The sequence below is a fragment of the Oncorhynchus kisutch genome, linkage group LG18, assembly GCF_002021735.2.
Source record: "Oncorhynchus kisutch isolate 150728-3 linkage group LG18, Okis_V2, whole genome shotgun sequence".
NCBI lineage: Eukaryota > Metazoa > Chordata > Actinopteri > Salmoniformes > Salmonidae > Oncorhynchus > Oncorhynchus kisutch.
Genome location: NC_034191.2, coordinates 79,075,132 through 79,095,551, shown reverse-complemented (window position 1 = coordinate 79,095,551; position 20,420 = coordinate 79,075,132). Strand labels below are relative to the sequence as shown.

At 48.5% G+C, this 20,420-nt stretch overlaps 1 protein-coding gene across 3 annotated transcripts; it reads right to left on the bottom strand.

The window, feature by feature from the left end:
• Positions 1 to 6,068: 6,068 nt before the first annotated feature.
• LOC109908900 (kelch repeat and BTB domain-containing protein 2-like) lies at positions 6,069 to 20,309 on the bottom strand. 3 transcript variants are annotated; one of them, XM_020507681.2, is made up of 5 exons: positions 20,134 to 20,309; positions 15,260 to 15,969; positions 10,716 to 10,881; positions 7,630 to 7,863; positions 6,069 to 7,462 (listed from the first exon to the last, which is right to left on the bottom strand). In XM_020507681.2, exons 2-5 carry the CDS (start codon positions 15,430 to 15,432, stop codon positions 6,134 to 6,136), a joined length of 1,902 nt encoding a protein of 633 aa, XP_020363270.1. In that variant the 5' UTR covers positions 15,433 to 15,969; positions 20,134 to 20,309; the 3' UTR covers positions 6,069 to 6,133. The 3 variants fall into 3 exon arrangements, with proteins under 3 accessions (XP_020363270.1, XP_020363269.1, XP_020363271.1); XM_020507680.2 differs by lacking the exon at positions 20,134 to 20,309 and adding an exon at positions 19,797 to 20,102; XM_020507682.2 differs by lacking the exon at positions 20,134 to 20,309 and adding an exon at positions 19,870 to 20,102.
• Positions 20,310 to 20,420: the final 111 nt, after the last annotated feature.

Genomic DNA, 20,420 nt, shown 5'->3' with positions numbered 1-20,420 from the left:
GCATCCATAAACCTAAATATTCTTGTTCAATCGCACAACCTTCCATGTTATGTCATAATTATGTAAAAATCTGGCAAATTAGTTCACAATGAGCCAGGCGGCCCAAACTGTTGCATATACCCTGACTCTGCATGCAATGAACGCAAGAGAAATGACACAATTTCACCTGGTTAATATTGCCTGCTAACCTGGATTTCTTTTACCTAAATATGCAGGTTTAAACATATATACCTCTGTGTATTGATTTTAAGAAAGGCATTGGTGTTTATGGTTAGGTACAGTCGTCCAATGATTGTGCTTTTTTCACAAATGCGCTTTTGTTAAATCATCCCCCAGCGTTGCATTGATTATATGCAACACAGGACACGCTAGCTAAACTAGTAATATCATCAACCATGTGTAGATAACTAGTGATTATGATTGATTCGTTTTTTTATAAGATAAGTTTAATGCTAGCTAGCAACTTACCTTAGCTTCTACTGCGTTCGCATAACAGGCAGTCTCCTCGTGGAGTGCAACGAGAGGCAGGTGGTTAGAGCGTTGGACTAGTTAACTGTAAGGTTGCAAGATTGGATCCCCCGAGCTGACAAGGTGAAAATCTGTCGTTCTGCCCCTGTACAAGGCAGTTAACCCACCGTTCCTAGGCCGTCATTGAACATAAGAATGTGTTCTTAACTGACTTGCCTGGTTAAATAAAAAAGGTATTTAAAAATGTAAAATAAATGTTTAAAAAAAGAACGAAAATTGGCTAAATCGGCGCCCAAAAAATACTGATTTCCGATTGTTATGAAAACTTTAACTCGGCCCTAATTAATCGTCCATTCCGATTAATCGGTCAACCTTTAATTAGAATCAGGTGCTCTAGATTAGGGTTTGAGCAAAAACCTGCAAGACCTGCCTTGGTGAATGGCATTGTGTGGTGTGTGTGTGTCAGTCGACACAATTATGGGAAGGGAAAGAAATAAGGTCAGACAGCAGGTCTATAGGTTGTCCGACACCATCTCGATCAAACAAAACATTTTATATTAACATAAAACCAAACTCTGTTTTACCCACACACTTAACGTCGACTCAACAACACGCTCAGTAACTAATGCTGGTAAGATGGTGACAAGTCTTTACTGTGAGTTGACTAGTATGAAACAAATACATTGTGACAAATCAAGTGTACTGAAAATCAACAAAAACACATTAATTCCATAAATGTGAAAACAACGAGTAGTTTGAGAATGTTTTGGTATGTTTATTTCAATAAATTAAAACGGTCATTCAAAATACAGTACCAAAGAAACATGATACAGCCAAACATGCTAGTAAGGTTTGTCATGAAGCACCTGCGCTCATGTTTTAAAGTTGAAACCAGAACGCAGCAACGTCCGCTCCTTCCCAACCACCCACCATTTTGTTCCGTTTCCACTACGGCTAGTGGTTGCTGGGACAATTCCCATAGCAACAGCCCTGGGCCAGCCCTCTTTCCTTCTCAGACCCAATCAGCAGCAAGAGTCCTCAATATTTCACTCACAAGAAAATGTAAAATCAGATAAGGGAGGGTGGATACCTGTACATAATCACACTACAGTAATGTCTGATATTAAATACACTAATACAAAATAGAACCTGGTTATTTTCCCACACACTAAAACAGTTTGTCTTTTTTTAAGATATGAAAAATATATATTTTAGTATATTTATTTCAGCAGCTTGGAAATAATGCATGAGCCCACAAATCTATAGTTGATGAGAGTACTGAGAGAGAGAGAGAGAGAGAGAAGCAGGTGGTGTGTTGATGAGAGTACTGAGAGTGAAGCAGGTGATGTGTTGATGATAGTACTGAGAGAGTGAAGCAGGTGATGTGTTGATGAGAGTACTGAGAGAGAGAGAGAAGCAAGTGGTGTGTTGATGAGAGTACTGAGAGAGTGAAGCAGGTGGTGTGTTGATGAGAATACTGAGAGAGTGAAGCAGGTGGTGTGTTGATGAGAATACTGAGAGAGTGAAGCAGGTGGTGTGTTGATGAGAGTACTGAGAGAGTGAAGCAGGTGGTGTGTTGATGAGAGTACTGAGAGAGAGAGAGAGAAGCAGGTGGTGTGTTGATGAGAGTACTGAGAGAGTGAAGCAGGTGGTGTGTTGAGAGTACTGAGAGAGTGAATCAGGTGGTGTGTTGAGAGTACTGAGAGAGTGAAGCAGGTGATGTGTTGATGAGAGTACTGAGAGAGTGAAGCAGGTGATGTGTTGATGAGAGTACTGAGAGAGTGAAGCAGGTGATGTGTTGATGATAGTACTGAGAGAGTGAAGCAGGTGGTGTGTTGATGATAGTACTGAGAGAGTGAAGCAGGTGATGTGTTGATGAGAGTACTGAGAGAGTGAAGCAGGTGGTGTGTTGATGATAGTACTGAGAGAGTGAAGCAGGTGATGTGTTGATGAGAGTACTGAGAGAGTGAAGCAGGTGGTGTGTTGATGATAGTACTGAGAGAGTGAAGCAGGTGGTGTGTTGAGAGTACTGAGAGAGTGAAGCAGGTGGTGTGTTGATGAGAGTACTGAGAGAGTGAAGCAGGTGGTGTGTTGATGAGAATACTGAGAGAGTGAAGCAGGTGGTGTGTTGATGAGAGTACTGAGAGAGTGAAGCAGGTGGTGTGTTGAGAGTACTGAGAGAGTGAAGCAGGTGGTGTGTTGAGGAGAGTACTGAGAGAGTGAAGCAGGTGGTGTGTTGATGAGAATACTGAGAGAGTGAAGCAGGTGGTGTGTTGATGAGAATACTGAGAGAGTGAAGCAGGTGGTGTGTTGATGAGAGTACTGAGAGAGTGAAGCAGGTGATGTGTTGATGAGAGTACTGAGAGAGTGAAGCAGGTGATGTGTTGATGAGAGTACTGAGAGAGTGAAGCAGGTGATGTGTTGATGAGAGTACTGAGAGAGTGAAGCAGGTGATGTGTTGATGATAGTACTGAGAGAGTGAAGCAGGTGGTGTGTTGATGATAGTACTGAGAGAGTGAAGCAGGTGATGTGTTGATGAGAGTACTGAGAGAGTGAAGCAGGTGGTGTGTTGATGATAGTACTGAGAGAGAAGCAGGTGGTGTGTTGATGAGAGTACTGAGAGAGTGAAGCAGGTGGTGTGTTGAGGAGAGTACTGAGAGAGTGAAGCAGGTGGTGTGTTGAGAGTACTGAGAGAGTGAAGCAGGTGGTGTGTTGAGAGTACTGAGAGAGTGAAGCAGGTGGTGTGTTGAGGAGAGTACTGAGAGAGTGAAGCAGGTGGTGTGTTGATGAGAATACTGAGAGAGTGAAGCAGGTGGTGTGTTGATGAGAGTACTGAGAGAGTGAAGCAGGTGGTGTGTTGATGAGAGTACTGAGAGTGAAGCAGGTGATGTGTTGATGAGAGTACTGAGAGAGTGAAGCAGGTGGTGTGTTGAGAGTACTGAGAGAGTGAAGCAGGTGGTGTGTTGAGAGTACTGAGAGAGTGAAGCAGGTGGTGTGTTGATGAGAATACTGAGAGAGTGAAGCAGGTGATGTGTTGATGATAGTACTGAGAGAGTGAAGCAGGTGGTGTGTTGATGATAGTACTGAGAGAGTGAAGCAGGTGATGTGTTGATGAGAGTACTGAGAGAGTGAAGCAGGTGGTGTGTTGATGATAGTACTGAGAGAGTGAAGCAGGTGGTGTGTTGATGAGAGTACTGAGAGAGTGAAGCAGGTGGTGTGTTGATGAGAGTACTGAGAGAGTGAAGCAGGTGGTGTGTTGATGATAGTACTGAGAGAGTGAAGCAGGTGGTGTGTTGAGAGTACTGAGAGAGTGAAGCAGGTGGTGTGTTGAGAGTACTGAGAGAGTGAAGCAGGTGGTGTGTTGAGAGTACTGAGAGAGTGAAGCAGGTGGTGTGTTGATGATAGTACTGAGAGAGTGAAGCAGGTGGTGTGTTGATGAGAGTACTGAGAGAGTGAAGCAGGTGGTGTGTTGATGAGAGTACTGAGAGAGTGAAGCAGGTGGTGTGTTGATGATAGTACTGAGAGAGTGAAGCAGGTGGTGTGTTGATGAGAGTACTGAGAGAGTGAAGCAGGTGATGTGTTGATGAGAGTACTGAGAGAGTGAAGCAGGTGGTGTGTTGATGAGAGTACTGAGAGAGTGAAGCAGGTGGTGTGTTGATGAGAGTACTGAGAGAGTGAAGCAGGTGGTGTGTTGATGAGAGTACTGAGAGAGTGATGCAGGTGGTGTGTTGATGAGAGTACTGAGAGAGTGAAGCAGGTGGTGTGTTGATGAGAGTACTGAGAGAGTGAAGCAGGTGGTGTGTTGATGAGAGTACTGAGAGAGTGAAGCAGGTGGTGTGTTGATGAGAGTACTGAGAGAGTGAAGCAGGTGGTGTGTTGAGGAGAGTACTGAGAGAGTGAAGCAGGTGGTGTGTTGAGGAGAGTACTGAGAGAGTGAAGCAGGTGGTGTGTTGATGAGAGTACTGAGAGAGTGAAGCAGGTGGTGTGTTGATGAGAGTACTGAGAGAGTGAAGCAGGTGGTGTGTTGATGAGAGTACTGAGAGAGTGAAGCAGGTGGTGTGTTGATGAGAGTACTGAGAGAGTGAAGCAGGTGATGTGTTGATGAGAGTACTGAGAGAGTGAAGCAGGTGGTGTGTTGATGAGAGTACTGAGAGAGTGAAGCAGGTGGTGTGTTGATGAGAGTACTGAGAGAGTGAAGCAGGTGGTGTGTTGAGGAGAGTACTGAGAGAGTGAAGCAGGTGGTGTGTTGATGAGAGTACTGAGAGAGAGAGAGAAGCAGGTGGTGTGTTGATGATAGTACTGAGAGAGTGAAGCAGGTGGTGTGTTGATGAGAGTACTGAGAGAGTGAAGCAGGTGGTGTGTTGATGAGAGTACTGAGAGAGTGAAGCAGGTGGTGTGTTGATGAGAGTACTGAGAGAGTGAAGCAGGTGGTGTGTTGATGATAGTACTGAGAGAGTGAAGCAGGTGGTGTGTTGATGATAGTACTGAGAGAGTGAAGCAGGTGGTGTGTTGATGAGAGTACTGAGAGAGTGAAGCAGGTGGTGTGTTGATGAGAGTACTGAGAGAGTGAAGCAGGTGTGTGGTTGCGAAGACCCGCATAAAAAAACAAGAGAGCATAAATCCTCCAATCACTGTGCTGAGACGGAGGTCAGCTAGTGTTGGCGCTGTTCTGTTAACTTCCAGCTGGCTGTGAGGAAGACCTGTGTCCAGAAAGATTGACTAAGGAAGCGTCCACAATGGCTCCCTATAGGAGTGCACTACTTTTGACAAGAGCCCTATGGGCGAGCTCAACACGCGTACGGTTGCCCTATGGGCCCTGGTCAAAAGTAGTGCACTCTGTAGAGAATAGGGAGCCACTGTGGACGCACGACCTAGGAGACAGGCTAGAGGGGCGGTAAGTGTACCAGGGGAGAGACAGGTGCTTGTGTGGGTGTCTGGGACCGAGAGGTGAAGAGATGGACCAGTGACAGGACCTGCAGTCACCACCTATAGAACCCTCTCCCACACCTCCCCATTCCCACTGCGACACCTCAGACCTCCACCCTGTCCCCTGGATGTTCCAATACCAGGTGCATCCCAAAATGGCACCCTAATTCTATATAAAAGCCACTTATTTTGGCAAGAAGCCTATAGAGCTCTCATCAAAAAGTAGTGCCCTACACACAGGGAATAGGGAGTCATTTGGGACACAAGCCAGGTGTCCCTGGGAAAGACACGTGGATTGAAAACAGTGTTGATAAAGAGAGATGGAGATCAGGGGGGGGGGGGGGTTTGGTACAGTTTCCATCATTATTCCAAGGAGACTTTCACCTGTAAGTGCAACATTACCACCACATATCAGTTGACTTGTGATAACTAAAGTCAGAACTGGCAACAACAACAACAAATTAAGTTCAAATCCTAGTATTTGGAGGGGAATCGTTATTTTTTCAGTTTCTCTCCTACATTTTGAATGTCTGACTGTTTAGTACTGTTTGTTTGTCAGCAACAACCAGTCAAGCAGAACAGACTTTAAATGCAGCAAGTCTAGTAATTGTCAGATGCCTCTGATCCAGATATCAACACACTTAGTGCCTCAGTACTGTGGTAATCTACCCCCCCCCCCCCCCCCACACAAGCCTTCAGGGCCACCCCTCCAACACGGCCAGAGGTGAAAGGTCAATAGTTATATGTGAGGGAGCGACACCATCTCCCCGTCCACCTGAAACTCCTCGGCCCCGTCGGTGGAGAACAGGTAGGTGGGCGGTTTCCATGGAGACTCCTCCAGACAGGATGGGTACAGCTTCCCCACAGAGCAGTGGAAGTCCTTCCCCAGGTCCCACAGTACCCGCTCAGACACGGGCTGCCTCAGGAACCAGCGGTCCAGCTCCAGGTCGTACTGGTAGATGGCGTACTTGGCGCGCTCATTCACGTGAGTCTCGCGCATGAAGATGCAGAGAGAACCCGGGAGGACCACAGCCCGCACGCACGGGTCCGAGTAACGCTTGGCAGGGATGTCGGCGGCCAGGCACCACTCGTTCTTGCTGACGTCGTAGATCTCCACGGTGACGGAGGAGCCGTCGATGGTGCTGGTGGGCATGCGGACACCCGAGTTGCTGACCACGTGGAGCCCGCCGATATAGAAGATGAGGTCACCTAAGGCAGCGACGGAGGCAAAGCAGCGACTGGTCTTCCTCGTGGCCATCTCTACCCAGGTGTCAGCGCGGGGGAAGTAGCAGTACATGAGGTCGTGGGTCATCACGTAGACACAGCCGCGTGCCGCTACGGACGTGGTCCAGTTCCAGGCGCACGGGAGAGGAGACGTCATGGCCCACTCGTCTTTCTCACAGTCGTAGCGTTCTACGGTACGTTTATTCAGTTCCCCGCCCACGTTGTCCCCCCCGATGGCGTAGATGTAACCCTCGCAGTAGACCAGAGAGGGCTTGATGCGGGCACACATCATGGGCGTCCTGGGCAACCAGGTGTTCTGCTGGGCGTCGAACCAGAAGAAGCTGTCCACCGATCGGAACACCGCCTGCATCTTGCTGCCACTCTTCCTGTGGTTGGCGATTGAGTTCTTCAGCGGGATCTGCCCGCCGGCGATGAACATGTCGTTGTCGGGGGTGACGAGCGTTCCCACCTTCTGAAGGTCGCCGGGTGGGTTGCTGAGCTTGTAGACCTTCTCAGCCTGCGGGCTGTAACACACTACCGTGTGGTTGGGGCCCGTCATGACCGGACCCATGTCAGCCGGCGACTCCGACGTAGCCTCCATGAAGATGAGCATTTCCTCCTTGGTCATCCCCAGGCGGGGTTTGAAGAACTTGGGCATGGACTTGTACAGGCCCTGCACTACAACAGACTTGTCGTTAGGAGGTAGGCCCTGGAACCAGGCGCGCTGCGTCACCTCAGACAGAGCGTCGATGCGGATCTGGCTGAGCACCGAGGAGAGGTACTGGGACCTGGCCTGCATGTTGTACTCCAGCCACAGCATGGCCGCCTCTCTCACCGTCTCCTCCTGAGAGAAGAAGAGGAGAGAATGTTTATCATCCCATGGGCGGTAATTTGGGGATATTCCAGAAAGCAGGACTATGAAAGGGATACTTTAGGATTTAGGATTAGATGAACTCATACATTCCATTTTTGCATTTCAGAGCAGTTTGAAAGAGGTTGTTAACTATCTACCTTCTCCACGTTGAGGTTGTCTGAGCTCAGTACGTCGACCAGCAGCTCGTGGGACAGCTGTAGGAAGGCCTCCTGACGGTAGACCACGGAGAACTTGTGTTCCACCATGCGCTTGGCACTCTGCTTCAGCTCCACACAGGAGAACAGGTCCCCGATGCTCAGCATCCGGACACAGTTGTCTGCGTGGATCTTCTTCACCAGGTAGTCCCTGCACTGCAGTAGCACGTCCTCTACCTGTGTGTGTGTGGGGGGGGGGGGGGGAGATTATTACTAACCTTAGTTGAATGAGGTCACTGGATGAGAGCATTTGTTAAAAAATGATTATTCTTTTAAATAAAAAAATATTAGAGATGAAAAACTACCAGGACACCAACATGTGATTATGTTAGTAAGAATAAATCACAATCATTGTCCATTATTCCTATACATAATCCTCATTCATTAATGCTCGGAGTCCACTGATCAGAAATCGGACGGTCAGTGATTAAGTCATGAGTAAGGTACTAGGGGAGTAAGGTACTAGGGGCGTAAGGTACTAGGGGCGTAAGGTACTAGGGGCGTAAGGTACTAGGGGCGTAAGAGACGTAAGGTACTAGGGGCATAAGGTACTAGGGGCGTAAGGTACTAGGGGCGTAAGGTACTAGGGACGTAAGGGACTAGGTGCGTAAGGGACTAGGTGCGTAAGGGACTAGGTGCGTAAGGGACTAGGTGCGTAAGGGACTAGGGACGTAAGGGACTAGGGACGTAAGGTACTAGGGGCGTAAGGGACGTAAGGTACTAGGGGCGTAAGGTACTAGGGGTGTAAGGTACTAGGGGTGTAAGGTACTAGGGGCGTAAGGTACTAGGGGCGTAAGGTACTAGGGGCATAAGGTACTAGGGGCGTAAGGGACTAGGTGCGTAAGGGACTAGGTGCGTAAGGGACTAGGTGCGTAAGGGACTAGGTGCGTAAGGGACTAGGTGCGTAAGGGACTAGGGACGTAAGGTACTAGGGACGTAAGGTACTAGGGACGTAAGGTACTAGGGGTGTAGGGGACTAGGGACGTAAGGGACTAGGGGCGTAAGGTACTAGGCGCGTAAGGTACTAGGGGCGTAAGGTACTAGGGCCCCAACATCAGTCCGTCATTCAAACGTTTCAGATACAAGTGCGCCAATCCAAATGTGGCATGCGTCGGTCTGCGGACCCCAAACCAATCCAAATGTGGCATGCGTCGGTCTGCGGACCCCAAACCAATCCAAATGTGGCATGCGTCGGTCTGCGGACCCCAAACCAATCCAAATGTGGTATGCGTCGGTCAGAAAATCAATACAAATGATATGAGTCGCTGGTTCAGCGACTAGAGACTCATCTGGCTATACTTGCTGAACGGGGCTTATAAATAGATATTTCCGTGGATTCAGGTTCACCATATTGTTGGAATAAAAAAGCTCAGTGTATATGATCACGTTTAAATATCCAGGGTAAAAGTTGATAATGTCATATTGGAGGACAACAAATCACTTGAGGCACACTGGACAAAGCAAGAGGAGAAGATGACTCCAGAATAAAAATTTAAACATTCAGATTTGGGTGAAATCAAAGTGGTGTGAGATACAGTTGAAGTCGGAGGTTTACATAATTTATTTGGCTACGGTGTAAAATGTTTCACAATGCCTGACATTTAATCCTAGGTCAAATTCCCTGTCTTAGGTCAGTTAGGATCACCACTTTATTTGAAGAAAGTAAAATGTCAGAATAATAGTAGAGAGAATTATTTATTTACTTTTTTTTGCCACAACTTTGGAAGTATGCTTGGGGACATTGTCCATTTGGAAGACCCAGTTGCGACCAAGATTTAACTTCCTGACTGATGTCTTGAGCTTTTGCTTCAATATAATCGACATAATTTTCCTTCCTCATGATGCCATCTATATTGTGAAGTGCACCAGTTCCTCCTGCAGCAAAGCACCCCCACAACATGATGCTGCCACCCCCGTGCTTCACGGTTGGGATGGTGTTCTTCAGCTTGCAAGCCTCCCCCTTTTTCCTCCAAACGTAACGATGGTCATTATGGCCAAAGTTCTATTTTTGTTTCATCGAACCAGAGGATATTTCTCCAAAAAGTACAATCTTTGTCCCCATGTGCAGTTGCAAACCGTAGTCTGGCTTTTTTAATGGTGGTTTTGGAGCAGTGGCTTCTTCCTTGCTGAGCGGCCTTTCAGGTTATGTTGATATAGGACTCGTTTTACTGTGGCTATAGATACTTTTGTACCCGTTTCCTGCACTTTTCACACCAAAGTACGTTCATCTCTAGGAGACAGAGATGAGCAGTATGACGGCTGTGTGGTCCCATGGTGTTTATACTTGCGTACGATTGTTTGTACAGATGAACGTGGTACCGTCAGGCGTTTGGAAATTGCTCCAGAGGATGAACCAGACTTGTGGAGGTCTAATATTTTAGATCTTGGCTGATTTCTTTTGAATTTCCCATGATGTCAAGCAAAGAGGCACCGAGTTTGAAGGTAGGCCTTGAAATCCATCCACAGGTACACCTCCAATTGACTCAAATGATGTCAATTAGCCTATCAGAAGCTTCTAAAGCCATGACATCATTTTCTGGAATTTTCCAAGCTGTTTAAAGGCAGTCAACTTAGTGTATGTTGACTTCTGACCCACTGGAATTGTGACAGTGAATTATAAGTGAAATAATCTGTCTGTAAACAATTGTTGGGAAAATTACTTGTGTCATGCACAAAGTAGATGTCCTAACCGACTTGCCAAAACTATAGTTTGTTAACAAGAAATTTGTGGAGTGGTTGAAAAATGAGTTTTAATAACTCCAACCTAAGTGTATGTAAACTTCCAACTTCAACTGTCTGTTCATTGGTCATGTCATAGCTCATTTGTAAAATATGAATATACTTTCAGCAAAAATGTGTTCGTTTTTTTTGTTGTGGTTCTGAAAATCACCAAAACCCACTAAGATGCAATACCCCCCCCCCCCCCTCTAATCTGATAGTGGTAGTGGGGGGTAGATGCCTAGTCTCCTTCATGGCTCAGACTAGGTTCCTACATAGTACACATACTAGAGTCATGTGACGTGTCCTACCTGGAGGAAACATGCCGTCTCATAAAGGGGCTCCACGGTGTTGTCGTTAACAGCCAGGTTGCCTGTATAGGCATATGTGATGATCATCTGCAGGGTGGCTGGGTTCACGTTCCTCAGGTGAACATGACTCTGTTTACTCTCAGACAGACCACTCATAAACATGGCCCTGAAGAGGAGAACAGGACAGAGTTACTCTCAGACAGACCAATAAGGCTCTGGTCAAAAGTAGTGCACAATGTAGGGAATAGAATGCTTTTTGTGCCGCTGCAGTAGACCGTCAATCCCAGCAGCCCCAGTTGAACTCTCTCTCAGGCATGAGACTAAAACCAGTGACCAGACGACACCACAGCATGTTCTCTGGATGTGTCCTCTGCTCTGTGGCTCAATACCCCAGCCAGGCATAGCATCCTCCCCCCTTCCAACACCCACAGCCGTATCCTCTAGAAGCCCCCCCCCCCACACAGCCGTATCCCCTAGAAGGCCCCCCCCCACACACAGCCGTATCCTCTAGAAGCCCCCCCCCCCCACACACAGCCGTATCCCCTAGAAGCCCCCCCCCCACACACACACAGCCGTATCCTATAGAAGCACCACCCCCCACAGCTGTATCCTCTAGAAGCCCCCCCCCCACACACACACAGCCGTATCCTATAAAAGCATCCCCCCCACACCCACAGCTGTATCCTCTAGAAGCCCCCCTCACCTAGCCGTATCCTCTAGAAGACCCCCCCCTCACCTAGCCGTATCCTCTAGAAGCCCCCCCCCCACAGCCGTATCCTCTAGAAGCCCCCCCCCCACCTAGCCGTATCCTCTAGAAGCACCCCCCCCCCCAGCCGTATCCTCTAGAAGCGTCCCCCCCACACCTAGCCGTATCCTCTAGAAGCACCCCCCCCCCACAGCCGTATCCTCTAGAAGCACCCCCCCCCCTCCCCCCACAGCCGTATCCTCTAGAAGCGTCCCCCCCACACCTAGCCGTATCCTCTAGAAGCGTCCCCCCCCCCACACACACAGCCGTATCCTCTAGAAGCCCCCCCCCACACACACAGCCGTATCCTCTAGAAGCACCCCCCCCCACAGCCGTATCCTCTAGAAGCGCCCCCCCCCACCTAGCCGTATCCTCTAGAAGCACCCCCCCCCCACAGCCGTATCCTCTAGAAGCGTCCCCCACCCCCTCCACAGCCGTATCCTCTAGAAGCGTCCCCCCCCACACAGCCGTATCCTCTAGAAGCCCCCCCCACACACACAGCCGTATCCACTAGAAGCGTCCCCCCCCCACACAGCCGTATCCTCTAGAAGCGTGTCCCCCCCCACACAGCCGTATCCACTAGAAGCGTCCCCCCCCCACACAGCCGTATCCTCTAGAAGCGTCCCCCCCCCCCACACAGCCGTATCCTCTAGAAGCGTCCCCCCCCCACAGCCGTATCCTCTAGAAGCACCCCCCCCCCCCACACAGCTGCATCCTCTAGAAGCACCCCCCCCCACACAGCCGTATCCTCTAGAAGCGCCCCCCCCACAGCCATATCCTCTAGAAGCACCCCCCTCACAAACACCGCCGTATCCTCTAGAAGCACCCCCCCCACAGCCATATCCTCTAGAAGCACCCCCCCCCCCACACAGCCCTATCCTCTAGAAGCATCCCCCCACAGCCGTATCCTCTAGAAGCCCCCCCCCTCCTCCACTCTCCACTTCCTCATTCCCCAGCAGAGCAACAACACTCATTCATACCTTCTGTGTATCCATGCTGTGCCTCTCTCTCACACTCGCTCTCAATTCTGCTATATCCCAAATGGCAACCTATTCCCTTCAAAGTGCATTACTTTAGCCCAGGGGTGGTTTGTCTACTGCTCACATGCTCTGGATATTACACAACGCTGCAGGCATCCCCCTGCCTGGCGCCCCCCTCCCCCAGCTCTGCGGGTCTCCTCCCCCTGCCTGGCGCCCCCCTCCCCCAGCTCTGCGGGTCTCCTCCCCCTGCCTGGCGTCACCCTCCCCCAGCTCTGCGGGTCTCCTCCCCCTGCCTGGCGCCCCCCTCCCCCAGCTCTGCGGGTCTCCTCCCCCTGCCTGGCGCCCCCCCAGCTCTGCGGGTCTCCTCCCCCAGCTCTGCGGGTCTCCTCCCCCAGCTCTGTGGGTCTCCTCCCTCTGCCTGGCGCCCCCCTCCCCCTGCCTGGCGTCACCCTCCCCCAGCTCTGCGGGTCTCCTCCCCCTGCCTGGCGCCCCCCTCCCCCAGCTCTGCGGGTCTCCTCCCCCTGCCTGGCGCCCCCCTCCCCCTGCCTGGCGCCCCCCTCCCCCTGCCTGGCGCCCCCCCCAGCTCTGCGGGTCTCCTCCCCCAGCTCTGCGGGTCTCCTCCCCCAGCTCTGTGGGTCTCCTCCCTCTGCCTGGCCCCCCCTCCCCCTGCCTGGCGCCCCCCTCCCCCTGCCTGGCGCCCCCCTCCCCCTGCCTGGCGCCCCCCTCCCCCAGCTCTGCGGGTCTCCTCCCCCTGCCTGGTGCCCCCCTCCCCCTGCCTGGCGCCCCCCTCCCCCAGCTCTGCGGGTCTCCTCCCCCTGCCTGGTGCCCCCCTCCCCCTGCCTGGCGCCCCCCTCCCCCAGCTCTGCGGGTCTCCTCCCCCTGCCTGGCGCCCCCCCCCAGCTCTGCGGGTCTCCTCCCCCAGCTCTGCGGGTCTCCTCCCCCTGCCTGGCGCCCCCCTCCCCCAGCTCTGCGGTTCTCCTCCCCCTGCCTGGCGCCCCCCTCCCCCTGCCTGGCGCCCCCCTCCCCCAGCTCTGCGGGTCTCCTCCCCCTGCCTGGTGCCCCCCTCCCCCTGCCTGGCGCCCCCCTCCCCCAGCTCTGCGGGTCTCCTCCCCCTGCCTGGCGCCCCCATCCCCTGCCTGGCGCCCCCCTCCCCCAGCTCTGCGGGTCTCCTCCCCCTGCCTGGTGCCCCCCTCCCCCAGCTCTGCGGGTCCCCTCCCCCTGCCTGGCGCCCCCCTCCCCCTGCCTGGCGCCCCCCTCCCCCAGCTCTGCGGGTCTCCTCCCCCTGCCTGGTGCCCCCCTCCCCCTGCCTGGCGCCCCCCTCCCCCAGCTCTGCGGGTCTCCTCCCCCTGCCTGGCGCCCCCATCCCCTGCCTGGCGCCCCCCTCCCCCAGCTCTGCGGGTCTCCTCCCCCTGCCTGGTGCCCCCCTCCCCCAGCTCTGCGGGTCCCCTCCCCCTGCCTGGCGCCCCCCTCCCCCAGCTCTGCGGGTCTCCTCCCCCTGCCTGGCGCCCCCCTCCCCCAGCTCTGCGGGTCTCCTCCCCCTGCCTGGAGCCCCCCTCCCCCAGCTCTGTGTGCGTGACAAGGCTTCCCTTTCCCTCTCTGAACCCTAGAGGGGAAATGCTTTGCATGTTGTCACCGCATAACGAGTGGCGTGTGTGGGAACCAGTGTAGAGCTTGGTCCAGGTTGCACCCTATTCCCTATATAGTGCACTACTGTTGACCTGGGCCCATAGGGATTAGGGTGCTGTTTGGGACACATCCAATGGTCTAATAGGGGTTGCTGTTTACTAAGAAATATATAGAGGTGTGTGTGTGTGTTACTGTTTGTCCCCGAATGTCCTCACACTAATTTATTTCACCTTTATTTAACCAGGTCGGCCAGTTGAGAACAAGTTCTTATTTACAACTGAGACCTGGCCAAGACTAAGCAAAGCAGATAAAGCATAGCTCGCATCTCCCTTGGCATCAGTTATTGGTAATGCTCCCAAACAAATGATTTGAACCGGTGGTTCAGGAAGTATCCCTGGGTAGGCCAAGGGGCTTCGTTCAGAAGCACAACATTAGATGATTAAAGTGCCGCAAGTGGAAAGTGGAGTCCCAAATTAAACCTTATTCCCTATATATACAGTGGGGCAAAAAGTATTTAGTCAACCACCAATTGTGCAAGTTCTCCAACTTAAAAAGATGAGGCCTATAATTTTCATCATAGGTACACTTCAACTATGACAGACAAAATGAGAACAAAAAAATCCAGAAAATCACATTGTAGGATTTTTTATTAATTTGCACGTTTGACCTCTGTCATTGCCAACAAAGGGTATATAACAAAGTATTGAGCTAAACTTTTGTTATTGACCAAATACTTATTTTCAACCATAATTTGCAAATAAATTAATTTAAAAAATCCCAAAATCCTAATTTTCTGGATTTTTTTCTCATTTTGTCTGTCATAGTTGAAGTGTACCTATGATGAAAATTACAGGCCTCTCTCATCTTTTTAAGTGGGAGAACTTGCACAATTGGTGGCTGACTAAATACCATTTTGCCCCACTGTATATAGTGTACTACTTTTTGACCAGAGACTTAATAGGGAAATAGGGTGCCATTTTGGACACAGTTCAGGAGTCACTTAATGAATGGTTTCCCCCAATAGGCCTGCTGCTGTACTGTACTACTGGTATGGAACGTTCTGCTGAAACAGAACAGGACAGTGACTCAACTGAAATAGGAGCTGTATGAGACAGTGGACTACGTAGGGGTCCCATAGACCTGTCCTCTGGTCAAAAGTAGCGCACTACATAGGGAACATGGAGTGAACTCACCTGAAATAGGAGCTGCATGTGGCCAGGACCATCTTGTGACAGGGGAATTCGTTGCCTTCCACCAGCAGCACCACGTCAGTCAGTAACTTCTGTTCATAAAACAGCTTGAGCTGCTCCAGCAGGGAGACAGCGTAGTCCGTGTTGACTGGCCTACGCTCATTGAGATCCGACATCGTTGCATCCCATGAATCGTCCCCCTCCCCCAGTTTCAGTAGTTAACAAAGCCGGTAAAAGAACCGGGCTCCAAAACCAACCTGGAATGTTTTTTTTTTGTTAATTAAAGAAAACTACCAGAGTCCCAGAGAGACCCCAGTGCTTTGTGACATCAGATAGACAGAACAGACGTGTCCCAGGACCAGGTTAAAGTACTTCTGCAGCAAAACAACAACAAAAACAACAACTCCTCCTCCTGATGGATGAGAGCAGGCAGGGAGACCAATCAGGTTGGTTTCCTCTCTCAGCAGGGAGACCAATCAGGGGCCCATCCTTTCAACTGGGCTCTCAATCTGTAGGGCGTTGGTGGTGGTGTCTAGAACCTCCAGAGTAGACCAGTCAGTTGTGGTGGGTCAGTCTCGGCTGTGTTGTCACTCCTTGTTCTGTATAGCCCAGACAGACAGGTCTCTCCCAGGGCATACAGAGAGACAGACGGGCAGCCACAGGGGACTGGATGGAGGTAGTGGGGATGGTGACACTGCTACATCAGTTCTGGGCTGAAAACACAACAGAATCGGAATCAATCAAACCACTTTCCATCAATCAAGTCAGGTCCAGGATACAGAAACCCTTGTTGTTTATATAGTGCACTACTTTTGACACTGACTCATTCCAGGGATTTGGGTTTATTTTTTAAAACTATTTTCTACATTGAATAATAGTAGTTAAGACATCAGAACTATGACATAACCCATACGGAATAATGTAATATCCAAAATAAAAAAAAGTTAAAAAATAAAATCCATTTTATATTTGAGATTCTTCAAAGTAGCCACCGTTCGCCTTGATGACAGCGTTACACTCTTGGCATTCTCTCAACCAGCTTCATGAGTTAGTCACCTGGAATGCATTTCAATTAACAGGTGGGCCTTGTTAAAAGTTCATTTGTGGAATTTCTTTCCTTCTTAATGCTTTTGAGCCAATCAGTTGTGACCAGGGTGTTGGTAAACTCTGATTTACCACCCCAAGATATCCCCGCACAACGTGTATTTGCGCCCCTACTGGATGGAAACAAGTGTAATGGCTGTGCTCAATGCAATGGCATTTATAAATGTCGATCCTTTCAAACACCCCAAACAGGGAAACAGATCCCAATCAAAGGTGTCATCACGTGCTCCACTAAGGCAGTTATTTATCTTATAACTTGTCCTTGTGGTAAAAATGGTGTAGGTAAAACAAAGCACAAATTAAAAGTACGAGTCTCGGCACATTGTAGCACCATTAGGTGCCTAAAACCGACCCAGTTGCTTCCCACTTCTTGCAAGAAAAACACTCGATTTCGTCTCTACGTTATATTGGCATCGAACATGTCACCCTCGCTAGGAGAGGGGGTGACATCGACAATTTATTGTTAAAACGAGAGGCTGCCCGGATCTTTAATTTAAAGTCCCTTCGGTCTTAACGTAGACTCTGACATTCTTGTGATTGCGATTTTGCTATTATACATTTTTGTAGGCTTATGGAGCCAAATTGAATCTATGATCGTACACGATCCATTTATGTTTTTTTTTGTACAGTATTTGAATATATGATAATTAACCAATGATATCAGGCCACACCCAGCCACGATTACAGACAACCTGTGTGTCTTTTAACACGATATAAATGAGTCTTCCCGCAGTGTTTGTCACCATGAAGAAAACAGCTTGTCCAAACGTTGGACATAAATATATATTTTTTGCATCTGAGCTCCTAGAGCGTTCGGCTCTCTTTTATTTTGTTTAAAGTGTTTCACTCCGCTAGCCAGCACTTCGCCAAATAGGCGTTTCTTTCACCTCTAGATTCATTTGAAGACACTAAAATATATTTTGATTCATTTAACACTTTTTTGGGGTTACTACATTATTCCTTATGAATTATTTAATCGTTTTGATGTCTTCATCAGAAAAACCCTTGAATGAGTAGGTGTCCAAACTTTTGACTGGTCCTGTATATCTTACCACTCACAGCATTTTTCCCCAGAGATAAGATACTCTCTCTCCCCCCTCAGCCTATCAGATCAGCCCACATCCCTTCTGCATGAGAAAAGTGCGCTGTCAACAATCTGGTCTACCCTTGCAGGTTACCTCCCACCATTCATCCTCCTATCCCTCCCTCCGCTTGGAGAGACTCATTGCACTCGCTGACAGCCAGACAGACTGTTACGTGCCCGTCTAGCAATGGGCAGCCTGACACAGGGAGAGCGACACACTGATAAAACCCAGATTCACTTGTTGTTAATGGGACACTACTAAGCGCACCATTAAAAAATTGTTTTTTTAAAAATCATAACAGAACGAGAGCACAGCTTTGTAAGCCAACACCACACATAGGTTGTCCCAAATGGCACCCTAATCCTTACATTGGTCAAAAGTAGTAACACTATGTAGGGAATAGGGAGCTATTTGGGACACAACCCAAGTCATATCCTGGATGACATCAGCCTCCATCCCTGTCACGCAAGGCACGCAATTATCACCCCTTTTACTTTAAAAAAAAAATGGTGCAGTCTACCCTATACAGTCCTACCAATGCCAAACTAAAGGCAGTTGGTGACCAAAAATGGCACATTTCTCCAGGTTAACCATGTTTGCATTTACACAGGCAGCCCAATTCTGAGAGAAAGATACACACATGCATACACCTGGCCTGCAGTCAAACGTAGGCCTATAAATAATTTATTATTTGCCTCAAAACAGCAAGTAAACAAAGTCTGTCATTCTCAATGGATGTAGAAAAAAAAACAATTGTTCCTCAATGTAGCCCATTTGAAAAATCTTTCCAGCTCTCTCCCTTTCGATAACCACTCAGCAAAGTCGAAAATAGTCATGCTCTGATCTGGTGGAAACGTCATAAAATATGCCTACATGCAAATAGCCTTCAGTGGTGTCTGGAGCTGGAAACTGAGGCCAAGAATGTTTGATACAATGTTGCAAGTTTGCTAGCACCAGCTTCTGGCTGGACCAAGTTAATAATAGTTGATACAATGTTGCAAGTTTGCTAGCACCAGCTTCTGGCTGGACCAAGTTAATACAATGTTGCAAGTTCCTTGCAGACAGCCTATACATAGCCAATGTGATTTATAGGATAATAATTTTAAAAAATCTGGATATTTTCTACCTGCAATGTTTTTTTTGTTGGCTTTATGTAGGCTACTTCTACATATTGACAATAGAAGTTATAAATCTAAAAGTATCATTTAGATCATTTTATTAACAACATGAGGAGGTATGAAGGGCCAGTAGCATAGCCTAGTGGTTCGAGCATTGGACCTAGTAACCGAAAGGTTACAAGATCGAATCCCCAACAAGGTAAAAATGTTTCGTTCTGCCCCTGAACAAGGCAGTTAACCCACTGTTCCCCGGTAGGCTGTTATTGCAAATAATATTTAGTTCTTAACTGACTTGCCTGGTTAAATAAATATTATAAATGAAGCTGTTCCACAAAAATTTGCATATGAAAATCATAACTGGTACACAGATTAGTAGGATAACTTGGCACTCCACATGGTAAAGGTTACCGACCGCTGGTGTAGCATATTACCGATAACTTTAGGATCTTAATGGCAGAATCTGTGTCGTTTAATAAGCGCCATTCTGGTTAGGCTATATTGATCTCTGGCTCCCTCTTTGGTAGTTTGTGTTTTAATCGCAGTATTTAAAGCGTCAAACAAGCTCAATAGGTCTATATGTGGAAGAAATACGTTTTAAAAGAAACAGACTCGGTCGACCGAGATTTTATTTATTCGGGGGACAGCCGTACCTAGCAACATTTGATAGCGGCCATGCACCAAAACACGGTGTACTACTAGTTAGGATAATCACGTTGGCCATCTCATTTCACTTACCAATGTCGTGATTCGTGTTTATACCCTCCTCCCCACAACATGGGACATGACTCTGGCTAACATAAATATATGACCAACTTTAGCCTGTGTACTTTACTGTCTGAAACCTTATTGTAGGTAGCCAGCTGCCTAACGTTAACATAGCCAGCTAAAATCTGTGTTGTATTGAATTTAGAGCATTAACATAACGTTAGTTATGCATTTACATCCTTACTGATAGGCCACATTCACGGTCACTATGTAAAAAAATAACTGGTAAATGAAGTTGTTTGGATAATAACTTGGTAACTCATTTCACGGTGATAATTCTAAATCGACGTGTATACATGTGGTTAGTTAGTTAGTTAAATTACCTGGTTATCACGTTCGTTACCTAACTAGGTTAGTCAGATAATGTCAGCTAGCTACCTGGGTTATTATTGTTACTACTTCTCCAAAACATGGATAAGAAAGCCAGGCCTTCAGTGGATGTGGAAGATGACTTGACTAGCTACTCACCTTTTATTTTATTTTTCTCTCGAAACATTTATTCCGTATATATATATATATTAACAAAAAAAAGCTTGATTACCAGGTCCCACGCAGTCTAATCGTTGCTGCTGTTAACGTTTTTAAAGAAGACTGTAGCTTTTCTTTTAGTTATAATGTTGGTTAGTTCTCGCCCCCCCAAATAAAAGCGGCAGCTGCTCTTCCCTTCCGGGTCCTTCTTGCCCCGGACTTACACCCCCCAACACACACACACACACACACACACACACACACAGAGAGAGATCATAACAACCAAATCATTCAGTTAGCTACAGTGATGAACAAAAAAAATATAATATCATATTACGAATTTGAAATCTAAGGTTAGGTCCATATCGGTTTCCATCAGGCTCATAGATGTAGCTAAGCATAACAGGTAAATAACAAGGTAAATACGATTTAAGCGTTATTCCAGCATATTCGATGCTGATCGGTCTTCTCTTGCTATTACAGAAAGTGGCAAGCTACGCAAAGACAGTAAACTAGATCCGGAAGCCGATTTTACACCTTTATACAAAACGCTGGCGCCGATGTCCACTAATTACCACAGCCACAAAGTCTAAATGGATTACGCCGTTAAAATTCATGGAAACA

What these genes read in the sequence shown, in the direction of transcription:
- LOC109908900 (XM_020507681.2), bottom strand. Translation starts at nt 15,432, where the DNA reads ATGTCGGATCTCAATGAGCGTAGGCCAGTCAACACGGACTACGCTGTC. An exon ending in ACATGCAGCTCCTATTTCAG is followed by an intron (nt 10,882 to 15,259) that starts GTGAGTTCACTC and finishes TCTCCTCTTCAG; the next exon opens with GGCCATGTTTATGAGTGGTC. An exon ending in ACAACCTCAACGTGGAGAAG is followed by an intron (nt 7,463 to 7,629) that starts GTAGATAGTTAA and finishes TTCTTCTCTCAG; the next exon opens with GAGGAGACGGTGAGAGAGGC.